The sequence below is a fragment of the Arvicanthis niloticus genome, chromosome 5 (assembly GCF_011762505.2).
Source record: "Arvicanthis niloticus isolate mArvNil1 chromosome 5, mArvNil1.pat.X, whole genome shotgun sequence".
Taxonomy (NCBI): domain Eukaryota; kingdom Metazoa; phylum Chordata; class Mammalia; order Rodentia; family Muridae; genus Arvicanthis; species Arvicanthis niloticus.
In genome coordinates this window covers 102,610,336-102,627,911 of record NC_047662.1, presented here as the reverse complement: position 1 = coordinate 102,627,911, position 17,576 = coordinate 102,610,336, and the positions used below count along the sequence as shown (strand labels likewise).

General features: G+C 41.2%; 1 protein-coding gene across 1 annotated transcript; it reads right to left on the bottom strand.

The window, feature by feature from the left end:
• Positions 1 to 17: 17 nt before the first annotated feature.
• Positions 18 to 17,342, bottom strand: Smu1 (SMU1 DNA replication regulator and spliceosomal factor). Its single transcript, XM_034503704.2, has 12 exons — positions 17,210 to 17,342; positions 15,059 to 15,269; positions 13,443 to 13,595; positions 12,500 to 12,610; positions 11,121 to 11,249; positions 8,668 to 8,787; positions 6,969 to 7,085; positions 5,669 to 5,796; positions 4,860 to 4,986; positions 3,017 to 3,184; positions 1,702 to 1,854; positions 18 to 915 (listed from the first exon to the last, which is right to left on the bottom strand). Exons 1-12 carry the CDS (start codon positions 17,233 to 17,235, stop codon positions 817 to 819), a joined length of 1,542 nt encoding a protein of 513 aa, XP_034359595.1. The 5' UTR covers positions 17,236 to 17,342; the 3' UTR covers positions 18 to 816.
• Positions 17,343 to 17,576: the final 234 nt, after the last annotated feature.

The window sequence follows — 17,576 nt, the reverse complement described above, 5'->3', positions numbered from 1 at the left end:
CAGTGTACTCACATGCATAAAATAATCTTTACAAATTTTTTTTTAAATGTGAAGGACATCAATGTGGAACCCATTTTCAAGGATTTTGTTGACAACAGTTTTCAGTTCACTGCAAAGTATATACATAAGAGACTTAAATCTCAAGTCCTTTTCTAGTTTTTCTTCACAACAGTACATTTTCAGTATTAAATCACCCTCTACATAGAAAAGAGAAGTGCCCAAACATCAAATCCCATAAACCCTGTAACTTGTTCCAAGTGGAATACAGGAGTAGGACGGAACATAAAAAGCAGAGCTCAGAATGAGAAGGGTGACAAGAGAACGAAAACTTTTTCATGTCTCCCTTCATAAGCAAATGTATTGTCTGACTGAGACATAATTTTATGAAAATTCTGTTTAAGAAACAGTTACCATCTAAAGCATCTTAAAGGCATCACTAGTTTATCTGCTTCTAACTGGGGTAGTCACTAATGTTTTCATTAATCTTCTACCAAAGATCTGAAATACTGATATTTCTAGAAGAAAAACTTCATTTGAAATGCTAATTAAAACCTTTTCATAGTCTGTTTTACACTCACTACCAGACTTGAGGATCAAGGATAGTGACTCTCCCTCCCCCTTTGTGAGCACTTATGGTAAAGAAAGGTTTAAGTTTATTAAAATCTTTTTTAAAAGAACCTGAAGCTACTGAATATGTCATACTGACTTATTTACAAGTTTTATGCTAGGATGCAGACATGGAAAAGTGAAAGTGACACATGAACATGCCCTCCCTCACTTAAGTACATGCTCCTTGGCTGCACTGGAAAGGCCAACTTAGGGTTTCCAGAGCTTCAGGAGTCCATCTTCACTGTAGGTGGCAATCAAGTTCTGGTGCGGGTGGTGTGCAATTCCGATCACATCCTTCTCATGAACCTAGAACATGGAAAGCACAGGCAGGGTTCACAGGTCTTAACAAAACACCTTCAAGAGGCTTCCAGAGTGGGGTGAGGAGGAAGAAGAGACACCAACTCTAGGCACTGCTTAAAAGAGGGCTCTCTAATTCACACTGCACTGTGACATAAAAAGTTTTTATCTTGTTAAACCACTAAAATTTGGGGACTGTTTATTATAGCAATTGGCATTAGTTACTCCTCATAAGCTGGGTGGTGGTACATGCCTTTAATCCCAGAAGGGAGGCAAAAACTGACATCTGAGTTCAAGGCCAGCCAGGGCCACACAGAGAAACCACGTCTTGAAAAAACGGGAAAGGATAAGGAAGAAAAGGAAAGGGAAAAGGAGAAGAAAGGAAAAGAAAGGGGATAAAGGGGAAGGAAAGGGAAAAGAAGGCAAGTAAAAGGAAAGAAAGAAAAAAGGAAAAGAAGGAAATTAGTCCTGATATCTTCAATTTATTTGAAACAATACTCTAAAGTACTCAAATACTCAATTAATTTGGAAGGATGATATGCAAGGAATTTCCCTCTAAAGGAACTGGTAAAGCATTGTCTCTCCAGCCCCTCTGCCCCAGAAGATCTGGCCTAGTTGGCTAGACATTATGTCCCTTTCTGCTTCTTGTACAGTCATCCTCTTCCCTAAGGCAGAATTCTACTACAATACACCTGGATTCTAACATATAACACAATTATTCAACTTATTGGTAAATGCCTCCAATACAGAAGGCTTATACTTCAGAGTTAAGAGGATGGACATTCCCAGACTCACCGTCAGAGTTCTCTCCAGCTTGCCAGTGACTGTGCTGAAGCAGTAAAGCACAAAGTCCTCCCCAACACAGTAGATCCACTCGCCACGAGGGGAGAGGGCACAGCAAACAAAGTCACCACCCTCTCTTTTACCAGAACTGAAGCTTCTGACAATCTAGAAGACATCACAAACAAAAGCAGAACAAGATTTAGAGCAGATCAACCACAGGCAGCATGCTATACTACCCTGCTGCTGGCCTAGCACTTAATAAGGACTTTTTCTGTTTTGAGACAGGGTCTCAGGTAATCAGGCTGGGCTCAAGCTTCCTATGCAGCCAAGGTTGACTCTGAATTAACTCTCAATTCCTGATCCTTCTGCCTCCAACCTCCCAAAGACAGGCATGCATCAGACACTGAGAAAACAGACAAAAAATTCAAACCTGACATTTTTACAATTATTTTGCACTTTGGTTACTATCACAAGTTTCATTCAGAATGTGTTAAATCTTCCTGCCTGAAAATATTCAACAGAAAAGCTACCTAAAAAACAACTGACAAAAATTTTGAATGTTGCATCCAAGTCAGCAGCCCTGTTCTCTGGTTTACTGACCACATTCTCATGAGGCAAATTCATTACCTCACATCAACCATTTTCTACATTAATATACTTCTAGTTTTCAGTGTTACCTAGACTTATGTTCATCAGTCCCTCTAAAGCCCATACCCCACCCAGGATGGACCCAACTAAGACTTTGCTTTATGATATACAACATTAAACTCATCTTGGTAGTGCTCACCTGCAGTCCCAGCACTTGGGGGGTGGGGTGCTGAGAAAGGGGACTCAGACAGAGTTCAAGGCCACCCTAGGCTACAGTGAGACACTGCTGCTTTCTTCCCATCGGTATCCCATGTTAGCCAGTGTGGTAGTTAGATGTCCCAAAAGAGTAATCCACACCATACTGGACCTCCCTAAAAGTGGGATTACTCTTGCTATCTACAAAAGGCTGAATGACAGATCAGAGCTGGGCATGGTGGTGTCCGCCTATAAAACCAACACTCAGAACTCTGAAAGGGGTCAACTGAGTTTGATGATAAGACCAGGCTACATAGCAAGACTCTCTCAAAAACAAACAAACAAACAAAAAAACAAAAAAAACAAAAACGGCAGATTAGAAGAATGAAAAGGTTATCATACACATACTAGAAAAAAGATGTACTTCTGAAAGCATGTCTATAAATACACACAGCTACAAACAGCTAAGAACTAATGAACCTTTGTTTGGTCACAGTCTGGGCCAGAACCAAGTTCAGGGCAGAAGCAGTTTCTAAGTACTCACCTGGCCTTGCATGTTCATGATGACCACTGTGTTCGATCGGTTGCACACAACAAAATGCTCTGGGTTTTTAGGAAGCAGAATCACGCTATTGACTGTAATATCTGTCCCTGCAGTACTCCCCAGGGATTTAAAGGTATTTGAACATTCTGTGGTCTTCATATTCCAGATCTACCACCAAAAAAAAAAAAAAAAAAAAAAAAAAGCAAAGCATAAACATTTAGACTACGAGAATCTCTAAAGTTAAGTCCTAACAATTAACAAATAAGTTAATAAAAATGAGTTAAATTGGCTCAAAAAAGCTGCTTGATTTTAAGACAATCAAATAACCAATACTGCCATATGTATAGTAAGCATTTAACTTCTTCAGTATTTAACTAGCATAATAAAATGAAAACAACAAGCTAAACAATAAAAACCCTTTATGATCCAGGATCTTTTCTTATATATTCTTCCTAATAGAACCATATAACTTTGAAATTAGCTATGTTTCAACACTGCTATCTTCATAAACAACCAGAAGCTGGCACAGTGGCACATACCTTTAATCCTAGCACTCAGGGAGCTGAGAGTTCAAAGTCACCTTGCACTATTGTATAGCAAGATCCTGTCTCAAATCAACAAAATACCAGGCATGATGGTACATAACTGTAATTTCAGCCATCAGGAGGCTAAGGCAGAAGGAGCCCTAGTTTGAGTAAGTATACTCTAGGACAGCCCGGGAAAGAAGGGAGGAAACAATTACCCAGGAATTGAGGACATGGCTCAGTAGAGTGCTTGCTAGGCAAACATGAGGACTTATGTTTGATTTCTAGCACGCACATAAAAGCTGGGTGCCAGTAATCCCAGAACTAGGAAGCAAACAGGGGCTTAGCTCGAGGGTTGGGGAGCTCACGGTGGGCAGAGTTCAAAGCCAGCTGGGTCTATATAGGACAGCCTGGTCTTCCAGGACAGCCAGACCTACACAGTGAGGCTATCTCAAAACACCAAAGTAAGTAAGTAAGTAAGTAAGTAAACCAAGTGTTTGTGTAAGCATAGGCCATATATAGGCAGGTCCCAGAGGTGGCCAGAAGGGCACCTGATCCCCTGGAACTGAAGACACAGACCACTGTAAGCTGAGACCTGCAATGTATGAAAGCTTCAACTGTCAATAAAAAAGCCTATGGCCAATAAGGCATGATTAGAAGATAGGACATCCACCAGAGAGAAAGGATTTTGGGAAATAGGCATGGAAGATTCACCCTAGGCACAGAAGACAATTTCATGAAACCAAGGACCAGGTAACCAGCCACATAATATGACTTAGAATAAATGGATAATTAAGTTATGAGCTAGTCAGGGAACAGAGCCAAGCCTGTTGGCCTAGGCATTTATTCATATATTGAATAAATATATTTATATTTGAATATATGAATAAATATACTTAGAGCCACTCCATCATGAACCTGGGCATGGGTAGAAAGGCTCAAGGTTACAGACAGCTTTCACTACATTTCTATGCTTTCTTTCCCCTACTCCTCTTCAAATATAAGGAAAGTCCTAAACTTGGGGAGAAACACAAGAAACAGATTTACTTGGTCATTGAGACTTCTGAATTTGATTGTAAGTACTGGCCTGTAGCTATGTGAAGACTGAACTGCTGCACGCATCTATGAATGAAGCATCATTAATAGAGGGCTATGTGAGTTAGAGGTTACAGGAATACAGACCATACAGACCATACAGACCAATAAGGATCTTTGGTCTCAGACTCACACACTGTATCATCACCACCCTGACTAACAATACCTTCTTTAAAAGCAACACAGGGAAGACAGTCCAGAATGAGTGGAGGGTAATACGTCACCTTCACAGTGCCATCAGAAGATGCACTGATAATGTAATGTCCATCTTGTGTAAACGTTGCCTCATTAACAAAGGAAGAATGGCCTCGAAATTCCTTCAGTGTTTTTCCAGATTTTAAACCATGAATTCTATCAAATAAAAGTAAAAGAATAATATCCAATATGTTATTTCTGGAAGCAAAGTGTTGAATGCATTTTAGATGAATTTTAAAAGCATTACAATATTAAATGAAGAACTATACACAGTATCATTTTCATTATGTCAAACAATAAAACAAAACCAACACAAACTGCACAGCAAAGGACTGAGAAACGTCAGAAACCTAGGCTTCTGTGCAGACTAGTGAGTAAGAGATTAGTAATTAGTGCTCTCAGCTGTGTCCCAGCAATCTGTAAAAATGTCCTGTAAAGTGATTATAACACAGATGGTTCCACAGATCACATTTTTGTTTTTAAGACAAAGTTTCACTAGGGAGTCCAAGCTGGCTTAAGATTCATGGTCTATTTGTCTCTATCTTCCAAGTGCTGAGGGTCCAAGCCTCCACCTCCACACCTAGCTTCACGGATCACACACTGAGAAACATGAAACACTGTTATTTCACCCTTTCAAATCTCTTCTGGATACAAACTCAAACAGAACAGTGCTGTGCCTCCTGACCTGGAGACAATGAGCCTCATATACCCTTGCCTTCCAGATCACTGAACCCTGGAAACAGTGTAAAGACACACCAGAACTTCTCCCTCAGGGTGGTGGGTGAGGCCTTGATCTATTCATCAAATCTTCGGAAGACATTTCAGGGATTCCTCTTACCTTATTGTCTGGTCAAAAGAAGCACTGAGGATCTGACTGCTGTCCTTGGAAAAGCTTAGACAGGTGACACCTTTACTATGTGCCCTTTCAAATCTTCTCAAACACTGTCCACTCTGAATCTTCCAAACCTTTATTAAGAAAGAACCATGTGAGTAACGTGTTACTAGATACAGCTCACAACACGATGCTAATACACCAAGGCAGCATCAAGCCTCGTGCCAACAGTTCATTCTGGCGAGTCTAATGCAGTAATGCAGTGATTCAAATCTTCTGAAATTTACAACTCTTTTCTTATAAATTATTAAAATAAAGATTCAAGGTTAGGAATTTAAACAACAACAACGAAACAGCAACAAAAACCACCGCAGTGGTGAACTGGAGAGATGCTCAGTACTTGCTACTTTTGTAGGGGACCCAGGTACCCAACACAACACCACATGGCAGTTCAGAACTGCCTGCAAGTTCAGTTCTGGGGGACTGATGCCCTTTTTTGACCTCCTCAGGTAACAGGCACACGTGGTGCACATATGCACATGCAGGCAAAGCACTTGCACATATAAATCCTAAAAACAAACTAAGACCAATAAACCTTTAAAACAAACAAAAAAACAACCCAGGGGAAGAGTGTTTGTTTAACAAGGCCCTGAGTTCAATCCCAAACACTACTTTAAAACAACAGCAGCTGAGTTCATCAGCAGTGACCACTTGTGTATTTACCTAGCCCCAGGCCTATGGTCAGCAACTAAAGACAAGCCACAGCTAGAGCAGCTGCACACCATTTCCTTTAAATACATATCAGTGTGTAATACACTACAGGTATTGTAATGAGCTGCAACCAAAACAGACATGGACAGGTCTGAACTGAAGTGCTGGGTGTGTAACTTACCAACTGTATGACGTTAACATGTTAACAGAACAGCCCAGACAGAATTAATAAAATTGAACAAGAAAAAGAAACTTGCATCAAGTTGATGCTCAATACATAGAAGCTATTTGGATAATGAATGTCATGTGTAGCACACCATTAAAAAACTTGAAAACATCCAAATTCTTTAGATAACTTTAAAAAAAAAAAAACTTGAAAACAGCTCAGTGGTGGTGGTGCGCACACCTTTAATCCAGCACTTGGGGGCAGTGGCAGGGGGATCTATGAGTACAAGGCCATCAAGTTCTACAGAGCAAGCTCAGGACAGCCAAGGCTACACAGAGAAACCTGTTCTCAATAAACCAAAATAAATAAACAACAAAACAAAAAAACTTGAAAGTGTTAAATACAAGCACTCCTGGCACTGATCCGTACCTTGATCTTTCCATCTTGGGCCCCAGTTGCTAACATTTCAGTATCTCTGCTGAAACACATGCAGAGGACAGCATCATCCATCATCATGAAGTTATCCTGGGCTTGGTACTTAAGATCCTAAAGTGATAATTAACAGTTGTTAAAGTAATGCAAAAAAACCAAACCAATGTCCCAGTGGCCCCACTCAGAACTCTTGAAATTGACTAAAAGCAGGATGCTAGATTGTGTCTACCCAAATTCCTAAGCAAAAAGCTGTGCCATGTACAGCTTCCTTATGAACAACTGATAGAACTAGGGATAAATAACTTTACACAACTCAGATGACACTTTAGAAAGTACCAACACAAGGTGGGTATGGCGGTGCACACTGGAGCTGAACCTCTCTAGGCAGAATGGCTCTCTACTTTCACACTTTCTGTCTTTAGTGAATCTGAATTTGCTTCTTGAGGGGGATGACATGAGAAAGTAAAGAAACGTGTCTCAAATGGTCAGCTGCCATTCCTAACGTCATCTGTTGACATATCTATGCCTGGTGTCTCATCTAACATCTACCACAACTGCAATCAAAGTTTGCTTCACTTTTTCTTTGTTCTCATTTTGTATTTTTGAGGCAGGGAAGTTCTGGGATTAGTTCTATGTTTTTACTACACATGGAAAGTGAAACTATGGTTTTTCTTCTGATTATAAAATGAGATTGTTTGATGGTTTAAACAAAAAGGCCAGAAAGATGACTTAGCTGGAAAGACATCTGCCACATAAGCCTGGCCACTGAGTTTGACCTCTCAAACTCATGTAAAGGTGGAAAGAGAGAATCAACTCCACAAAGTGTTTAATATTTGTCAAGCCAAACAGAAAAAAAGTGTAAATCACCCATAAAATCTGTACCCCAGCTGGCAAGATGTGCTCAGTAGGTAAAGAGATTTGGTTACTACTGCTATGATAAACACCATGGCCAATGTAGCTAACCAATGTGGGTGGTGTGGTTAGCCAGTTTGTCTCCTTTCAAACACTGGAATTACAGATGAGCTGCCAAACCAGCCACCTGATAGTTACATGGGTTCTGGGGCCCTGAACTCAAGTTTTTACACTTACACAGCAGACCTGAATTATTAACCTGAGTCATTTCTCCAACCCCTACAGTGTATATTGTGTTTTCCTTAAATAGAAAGCGTCCCTACAAACCTATTTGAGGAGAAAAAAAGAAAAAAGAAAAAAGAAAAGAAATAACAAAGCAAGGGGCAAAATACACTACACACTATGTATGCTGCCATCTGTGTACCATCACTAAGAAGACATATGAGTAACTGCTAGCACACACAGAACATTGCTGGAAAGCCAAGAAATGGATAAGCATGGCACAACAAAGGAAGAGCTCTGACTAACTCAAGGACAGGAGTAGGAGTCTCACACTTTAAGACCTCAGGACACTTTCTCAACTCTAGATAGACATGTTATTCATTCAAAATAAAGTTTACAAAAACTTTTAAATTTTTATAAAGATCAATGAAAAGTATAGATAGTAAAGGTTTTCCCTTAATCAAAATTCAGAATTTAACTTAAAAGGAGCTTTAAAATTATAAAATACAGGTTTATTTCATAAAGGGTCATCTTCAAGTCATCCAATTCAGAAATAAGACACAGAATTAAGGAAAAATAAGCAATTCTTCCTTAAAAAGTGAATGCATTTAAAATACTTTACCTTCCTGATTTTCCCAGTAGTGAAGTTCCACACCTCAATAAATCCGTCAACAGAGCCAGTGACTAGATACTGGCCATCTGGAGAGAACCGTGCACACTCCACATGGGATTTCTGTCCAAACTGTTCCGAGGGAAATAATGAAAACATACACTTTTAAGTAATTGTCTTAAAACAATCCCCAGGTTATTAACCTTTTTCGAAACCCTACCCTTGTTTTACATCTAAATGTTGTTTTAATGCAATTATTTCAAGAAAATAAGGGAGACCACTTTGCTTTGTTCTTTCAAAGATAATTTCGCTATGCTGCCTAAGCTGACCAAGAACTCAGTATACAGCCCACACTGTCCTTAAACTTGACATCATCCTTTCTTTAATACCCCATAAGTGCTGGGATTACAAGCATATATCACATCATCTATACCTACTTTAAAAAAAAAAAACAAAACTCTTATTTTCATGAGGTATAGAACAAATACTTCAGTTGGTTCAAACAATAACTTCCTGCCAGAATCAACTATTAAAATGGCTTCAGTCACAAATTAACATGGCTTACTATGTTTCTGTTGTGGATCTGGATGGAAAGGATGGAGGATTCATTTTTAAATAAGAGTATTGTAAATAAGATTTCCATCACTATTCCACAACTTTTATTGAATCATACGATATTGTGTGGCTCACCAAATTAGGACTAGGGGCTGGAGAAATGGCTTAGCAGTTAAGAGTACTGCCTGCTCTTGCACAGGACCTGGATTCAAATTCCACTACCCACAGGCATCTCACAATCATCTGTAACCACAATTCCAAAGGATCCAGTGCCCTCTTCTGGCTTCTATGGGCAGCAGGCATGCATGTGGTGCACAGATATATGCATGCACACAAAACACCCATACATATAAAATTAAAAAAATAAATAAATCTTTAGGGAAAATAAAAGCCTAGGACTAATTATTAGACTAGTTACTGCTTGGTAAGTACCTTCAAGCACCGGCAGTGACAATGTTCCAATGACAGGGAAACCACAGGGCAGTAGACAGATGGCAAGAAAAGACTAAGATGGATTTCTCTTTTCTTTTGTTTTTAGTGCTGGGGTGCAGACCGAGGGTCTATACATACTAGGCAGGTACTCTACTACTGAACTATATCCCCAGCCCTCTTTTTTTTTTTTATTTTGAGACTAGGTTTCAGTAAGTTGCCCATACTGGACTTGAACTGAGTCTAGGGCTGATGCAGGCCCTGAACTTGAGTCTTCCTGCCCTAGCCTATAGAAACTACTGGAATGAACCATCATGTCTAGTTACATTTTCACTGCAAATTTTACATGCCAGAAAGTTGCACTGCAACTTGTTCATGCCAGAAAGATTCTAGCCCAGTGGCATCAACAGAATGACACCAAGGTACATAAAGTTACTACTCAAAATTACCATATGCAAGGGAGAATACACAGTGCAGAAAAAACAAATCCAAAATACAAAAGCCAAAGAGTTAAAAAATATCCAACATCTGTGTGTGTGCATTTATGTGCAGTACAGTGTATGATGTGTGTACATGTTCATGCAGGTGCACTCATCCATGCACACACATGGTATCTTCTGCCTCTCTCTACCTTATTTTTTAGTATGCAGTCTCTCACTGAACCTGGAGCTCCCCACATTCTACTAGAATGGCTGGCTAGAAAGCCCACAGTATCTACCAGTCTCTGCCCCCACCACTGGGCTACCACATGCAGGCTGTCACACTCAAATGTATATGGTGCCAGGAATCCAGACTCAGGTCCTCATCTTTGTACCACAAGCATTTTAACCACTGAGCCATCTCCCTATCCCCATAATATGGAGCATTTTTGAATCCGTAAATTCAATAAAAGCACAAAATTACAGAGAAGCTATACTATAAAAGAGATGCTAACATTAGTAAGCATACCTGTAATTCTGGGAACTGAACTACTTGATTGTGCCTTCTCCCAAAACAGTATTTGAATAAAATCAAGGTGTGGGGATGTAGCTCAGTGGTATGTTGAGGTTCTAAGTCTAATCCCTGGCATGAACTCACACAGTAACTAAATAAGCCATTAGATAAAATTATTTCCTATAATATCACAAGTCAACTTTACAACCCTGACTGGCCCTTTGCCTAAGATGCAGGAGACTAAGCATAAATGTTTAACAGGCCATGTAGGTAGACAATTCATACAGTCCAAGATTTAACCAAAGAACAGACCATTTCTCTAAAATATAGGATTATGGGTGGATGTCAAATATGTATCTACTTGTGTATACAACTCACATGCAACACTGCTAGGCTACTGCAGTACCCCAAATGGGTACCAAGAGAACCCCAAGGACCATCAGAGCTGTCCTCCCTGGAACCCCAGCTCCTGAGGCAGGGCCTGGCTCTGTACATGATGGGTATTCAACCGGTCACCAACTACTGCACGTCTAAGTATCGGAACCTACCTTAATATGCCTGCTCAGCTGTGTTGGAAACTTCTCTTCTTCCACATCTTTGACAGCTGCCTTGCCTCGAAACAAATCTATGGTCATCCCAGGAGGAAGCAATCCCTGGTGCTGCTGCCACTTCAATGCCTGTGAAAAAGGAAAGAATTAATCTGCTTAGAAGCTTTGAAGAGCCAGTCATCACTGCTCAAGCAAAAACATACCTGAAAGAACAAGGTTTCAGGAAACTAAGAAGCTTTCTGGTCACACCATCTCTAACCAGCCAAACATATCTATGGTTCAATATGGGCAAGAACATGGACTTCTCATGGAAGACTCTTGACAGGAAAAATGGTGTGGAAAGCAGAAATCTCCCAGAGTTCCAATACACAAAGCCAGCCACTAATAACATTTTACATAATTACTTGTAGTCATTATCCTCTCACATGATGCGGTTTTAATTGCTCTATTAATAATTATACTATATACTAAATTTATTGTCTTCACCTCATATTATGACATACCTTAATATGCCAGCTCATATGTATTAGGAATTGCAAAACTATCATTTTAATGCCTGTAAAATATACTGTTTGCTGGAAGTTTCTGTTTACCTAATCAACATATGTTTTAGTGAACATTTGCACTGATTCCAACTTGTCAATTTATCTAATGAATATTACCCTGAACCCATCTAGACAGGGGTGCTTTGCACTCCTGAAGGTTAGTTTTTGCCAATTTGACTCACAAACCAATCATCTGCAAAGACTGGCCTGTAGGCAGAGCTGAGGGCATTTTCTTGATTAATAATTGATGAGCAGTACCACCCCTGGGCAGATGTTCCCAGAAAGCAAGAGGAGCAAGACATGGGAAAGCAAGACAATAACCAACATATTGACTGCTTTCTGCTACAGTTCTTGACTCCACATTCCTGTTTTGAGCTCTTACCCTGGCTTTCTTAGAGTGTATAATGAAACACATCCATTCCTCCCTGTTGCCTCCATCTCCCAAGTGCTGGTATTTGTGCACGCACACAGACACATGCACACACACATATGTACTCACAGCAACACCATAAATACATTTTTCATGTCAGAAAATAAAAGTATGCCTCACTATTAGTTTTGGTTGGGAACAAATCTATGATCTCATGTATAAGAAGCAAGCAGTTTGTCCTACTAACCAGGCTACAGGCCCAGCTTGACAAGACCAGAAAGCTGGGAAGAGTATGGATTTTATGGAGCTCACGTGAGCATTATTCCAATCTCCCCAGCACAGTTCCAACATAATTCTAAAGATGGTAGAGCTCACATCCTGGAAGCCTAGTTTGCTGTTCCAGAAGAGGAAGGATACATGGTGCAGAATTTAGGGTAATTTCACCTCTACAGGCATTTAATTACCTGTCCCAGCAAGGCCATGAGACGGGAAGGTGGCACCACACTGACTTCCCCAGCTAAAGCCTGGGCAATCGCTGCTCTCCTTTTCTCTTTGCTACTTCCATCTGGATATGCCTAGGGGGGAAAAAGGAGTCGGTATCACTTCCAAGGAGAGGCAAAGCTGGCAACCGCTCAGCTGCTGACAGCAGGTACTGCTCTTCCAGAGAAGAAAGCTGATTCCCAGTCCCCACGTCAGTCAACTCACAACTGCCTACAACTCCAGCTTCAAAGGTGAATTTGATGCCTCTGGCCTCCTCAAACAGGTACACACATGTATGTGCATACACATATGAACACACACATCATAAGAAAAAAATTTTAAATCAAAGGGAAAAAGACATTCAAAGAAGAAAACAACAAAAACAAAATACCCAGTTAAACAGGTGAGGAATTAAACCAAATTAGTATTTTAAAATAACTTTCTAATTCTGCACACTTGCATTTTAGAAGAATGTTCTTCCTGAAGAGCCCAAGTTGGCCACAAGGATAGAAGTGCGGTTCTAGTTTCAGAAATACTTGCAGGGCCAAAGAATCACAGTCTTCAAAACCGGAACTCTCTATTACCCAGTTCCTATCACATTCTCCTTTCTTTTACCTCAACAGCTCTCCAGTAGAAGGTCATATGGAAAAGGAACCATGTCTTTATGTGCGTGTATCAAATGGTGCTTATCTTGGTGAATAAAATGGCTCTGTGGGATAAAGGTGTTTACCACCAAGCATGATAATGAGCTTGAATCTCATGGTAAAAGAAAAGAAACAACTCCTGTAAGTTGTCCTCTGATCTCCACACATGTATGGTTGCCCAAACACATATACAAACAAACAAAAAAAATTTTAAACATTCTTTTTGCAAGGCCACATTACTTAATTTTCACAATCAAAAAGGATTTAATTACCACAGACATACCTCACGAGGATCAAAGTAAGATCTGGCTAAGAGGTTTTCCAGATGAATATAGCGCTCTGGTTGAGTTTGCTTTAACATAATCATGGGGTCGGTCTGTCTCAGAAGTGACCTGGCAGCACCCAATTCACGAAGCTCTATCAATTCCAAAACAACCTGGACAATGGAAAGAAAATCAATTTCTCAGCACATTCTCTTTAGCAATCTTCCCCCCACCACGATCATCTTTCAAATTCTAACTTTCTTTTTATTATTATTTTTTCTTTGTTTTGATTGACTATTTTGAGATAGGATCTCACTATTATGCAGCCCTGGACTGCCTGGAACATACTATGTAGACCAAGCCACCCTCTAAGTGCTGAGGTTAAAGGTTTGAATCATCACACCTGCGTGTTATTTTATAATAAAGAAGTCAATGTCTGCCCGAGGGTCTTGTTTTAGAGCTTACAAACCCCTTAGAATTCTACTAGTGACTACATTATCTGTTACTCAAGAGCCCCTTGAGTAACATGTAAGTTTATGCTAAAATGATACCTTAGAACAAGGACTGCTTAGCAGAAAAGCCATGCTATTAGGTTAAGGTTTTAAGCTGACTACACCTCTGGTAAAGGGCCAACAGGGGGGAGGGGGGGAGGTGAAGACTAAGGCTGGAAAATGTATTATCAGTGGGGGGTTATGTAACAAAATCTCCACAGAAGCTTTTAGCTGGGGATCTGGCAAGTGGGTGACACAGCCCTCTCCACAGAGACAGAGTCAAAGTTCTACATTCAGGTCTCTCTCAGAGCCCTGTCTTTTCCTTCGGCTACTTCTGATCTGTGTCCTCCGTAATAAAACTCTAGTCACATAAATACCTAGGTTTTTGGAGTTCTCTGGATCATTTTAGTAGATTATCAAATTTAAGCATGTCATATGAGCCACCAAATACAGTAGGCCAAAAGCCTAAGTGGCCTAAAGCAGGGCAGCCATGGTGCACACCTTTAACCCCAAACTGAGTGAGGCAGAGGCAGGTGGACCTCTAAGTGTGAGGCCAGTTGGACCTATACAGCAAGTTCCAGGACAGCCAGGGCTACACAGAAAAATGAAAAAAAAGAAACAAACAAACTAACTTAAATGGACTAAATACACCCTGCCCCTGCATATCCCAACATAGTAGAGCCAGTATCTAAAGAGAAATCTATGTCAGACTTAGTGGTGTGTGTTAATTCCAGGTGGTCAGTGCCTGAAGAACATTATATAACTTAATACTAAAATCTCTCTCTCTGTGTTTCTGTCTCTGTCTCTCTTTCTCATATATAGGGTCTTACTATATATCCCTGGCTGGCCTGGAACTCAGTATGTATACCACCTGGCTCAAAGCACCATGCTCAGCTTTAGAATATTTCATTTAATGACCACCTAAAAGTAATTTCAGTTTCCTTGGGTCTGACCCATACCAAGAAATAATTTCAGTTTGGGAAAAATCTTGAATCTTCCAAAAGGAAAGAAGAAAGTCCACTGTTGAGTCCTGACAATGTATATTTTACAGGCAGTTATATCCCTTAAGAGTCTGAAGAAAGGCTCACTGATACTTCCAATTAAGGAACCAACCAAAAACCTCAAGAACATCACCTCATTCTTACCTGTTCATAGAGATCAATAAGGGTCTTGTCTGGCAATTTCAGAGACTGTATAGCCTGTAAAACAGTATCCCAGTGGCCACTGTTAATATCGGCCACGAAACTTTCAATGCTGTCCACAGTATTCAGAGAGACAGTTGTTTCTTCCTGTAAGGTGGCCAGCGCCCGATGTAAACTGTTCTCCTTCAAGTACTGCATGATTAGACGAATCACACTGAAACAAAGTCAGTCATTTAGTCTGGAGATCCAAAGGAAGTTGGTAGCCATTATTATTCTGATCACTAGATCTACTAGACTTTTGTGTGAGATACTTCAAACCTATAATAATCACTGATTTTTTTTTTCTTATTAAATCATGTGATGAGGCCGTAGTGGCACACTGCCTTAATCTCAGCATTCAGGAAGCAGAGGCAGGTGGATCTCTGAGGCCAGCCTGGTCTACAGAGCAAGTTCTAAAACAGCAAGGACTACACAAAGAAACCCTGCCTCAAAAAACAAAATTAATTAATTAATTAACAAATTAAATCATTAAATTGCTGTAAGAAAATTTGGTCCATTAAAAAAAATGACAACAAGCAGATTAGAGGTGGTACATGCCTTGAGTCTCAGCATTCTGGAAGCAGAGAAAAGAGAGGAAGGTGGATCTCTGAGTTCAAGGCCAACCTGGTCTACAGAGTGAATTCCCGGACAGCCAGGGCTACACAGAGAAATCCTGTCTCAAAACAGTAACAAAATAATACTAACAATAATAATCTGAACATGCACAGTTATTCCTCATATAGAAGGGTATTTGATGTTCAAAGACTGGTTGTTAAGGCTATTATTAGACCCCAAAGTAAAAAATCCTTTGGGGCTGGAGAGATGGCTCAGTGGTTAAGAGCACCGACTGCTCTTCTAGAGGTCCTGAGTTCAATTCCCAGCAGCCACATGGTGGCTCACAACCATTTGTAATGGGATCTGATACCCTCTTCTGGTATGTCTGAAGACAGCAATGGTGTACTCATATACATAAAATAAATAAATGTTTTTTTAAAAAAATCCTTTGCAGTTCCTGCCCTGACTTCAGTTATACCTTCCAACACTATCACTGTTTTATTTTTCTACACACTGGCCATCTGTTACTGTTCATATTTTACTTACTGTTTTTGTCTACTGACTGCCTTCCTCAATCAAAGCATATATCCATTTAAAGATGATTTATAAAGCTGGATATTTGGCGGCACACATCTTTAATCCCAGCACTCCGAAGGCAGAGGCTGATGGATCTCTGTGAGTTTGAGGCCCACACAGAGAAACTCAAAGAAACCTTGTCTCGAAAACAAACAAAACCCAGAAAAAAAAAGTGACTTGCTTATAACTGAACGTTAGAAACATGTACCTTGCTATGAAGAGACCCAGGCTGGATTCTAGGCCTTCCTACCTGCCTCTTCAGTGCTGCTATTACAGACATGCATACTTCACGTCAGCTTCCAGTCTTAAAAATACATAGGTGCCAGACTCAGCCAACTTAATAGACCTTGCTTTTTTGCAAATCTTCAGAACAGACCTATCTCTCGCTTGCACTCAGAACACACCTCTTTGCTAATTTAATTTTACTTTTCAGAAAGTAAAAGGCGGTGGGTGGAGTCCTGGGGAGTCCAAGACAAGACTCTTCAGTCAGTCACTCCCCGCCCACCTGGCTCAATGTCGCCCCCGCCTTCGCTAAGTATCATTCTTCTGACCCAATATTCAAATTCTCTGTGTCCACACAGAGGTTCTCTATCTACAAGTTGCAAACCAAAGCAAGACACGACACTGGGTCTGATCAGATTGGAGAAGCAGCCGAGCCTTTAAAGTAACTAGTGCTTGGACCAGGAGGAAGAGGCAGGCTGGGGGACTGGCGGCACATCGGGAGCGCCGACGGAGGGGTGGCTGGTAGAGGAAAACACAGCAGTCAGGTCTGCTCCGTGTGCCCTTGCAAAGCCCCACGCCGGGGCCCACGGGCTCCAGGCTGCCCGCCCCATGGCAGCTTTCTTGCCGGCCCACCAAAAAGGGAGCCAACCCGGAAAGTGCTTCGAGGCCGCAGCCTCCATCGCGCAGCCCCCTCCGACGTCCTCCCGAGCACCCTTCACCCTGCCCCACGCCACGCCGCGAACACGCCACGGCAGGACTCACTCGGAAGACTCGATTTCGATCGACATAGCGGTAACGCTCGGGGTCCAGGATCCACTCAGCACAGAGCGGGTCGCACAACACCGCGCGACACTTCCGGCGGCCGCGCTGCGTCACTTCCGCCCCGCTAGGGTCTAAAGGGTGAAGAATAGAAACGCCCGGGTGGGCGGTGCGCGAGGCGCGGAGCCACGTGTGTTTGTCGCAAGTTCCTGTGGGGCTGGCGAGACCGCCCTGAAAGTACAGGGACCTGCAATTGAGCCTGGCCACCTGAGGTGGAGGTGGCACGATTGCGAATGCCCATCGGTTTCGCTAACACACACATAGCATCTTTCTATAGCCTTGGCTGTCGCGCCTTCCTCTGCTTCCCTAG

What these genes read in the sequence shown, in the direction of transcription:
- Smu1 (XM_034503704.2), bottom strand. Translation starts at nt 17,235, where the DNA reads ATGTCGATCGAAATCGAGTCTTCCGA. An exon ending in ATCGAAATCGAGTCTTCCGA is followed by an intron (nt 15,270 to 17,209) that starts GTGAGTCCTGCC and finishes ACTTTGTTTCAG; the next exon opens with TGTGATTCGTCTAATCATGC. An exon ending in TTATTGATCTCTATGAACAG is followed by an intron (nt 13,596 to 15,058) that starts GTAAGAATGAGG and finishes TCCATTGTCCAG; the next exon opens with GTTGTTTTGGAATTGATAGA.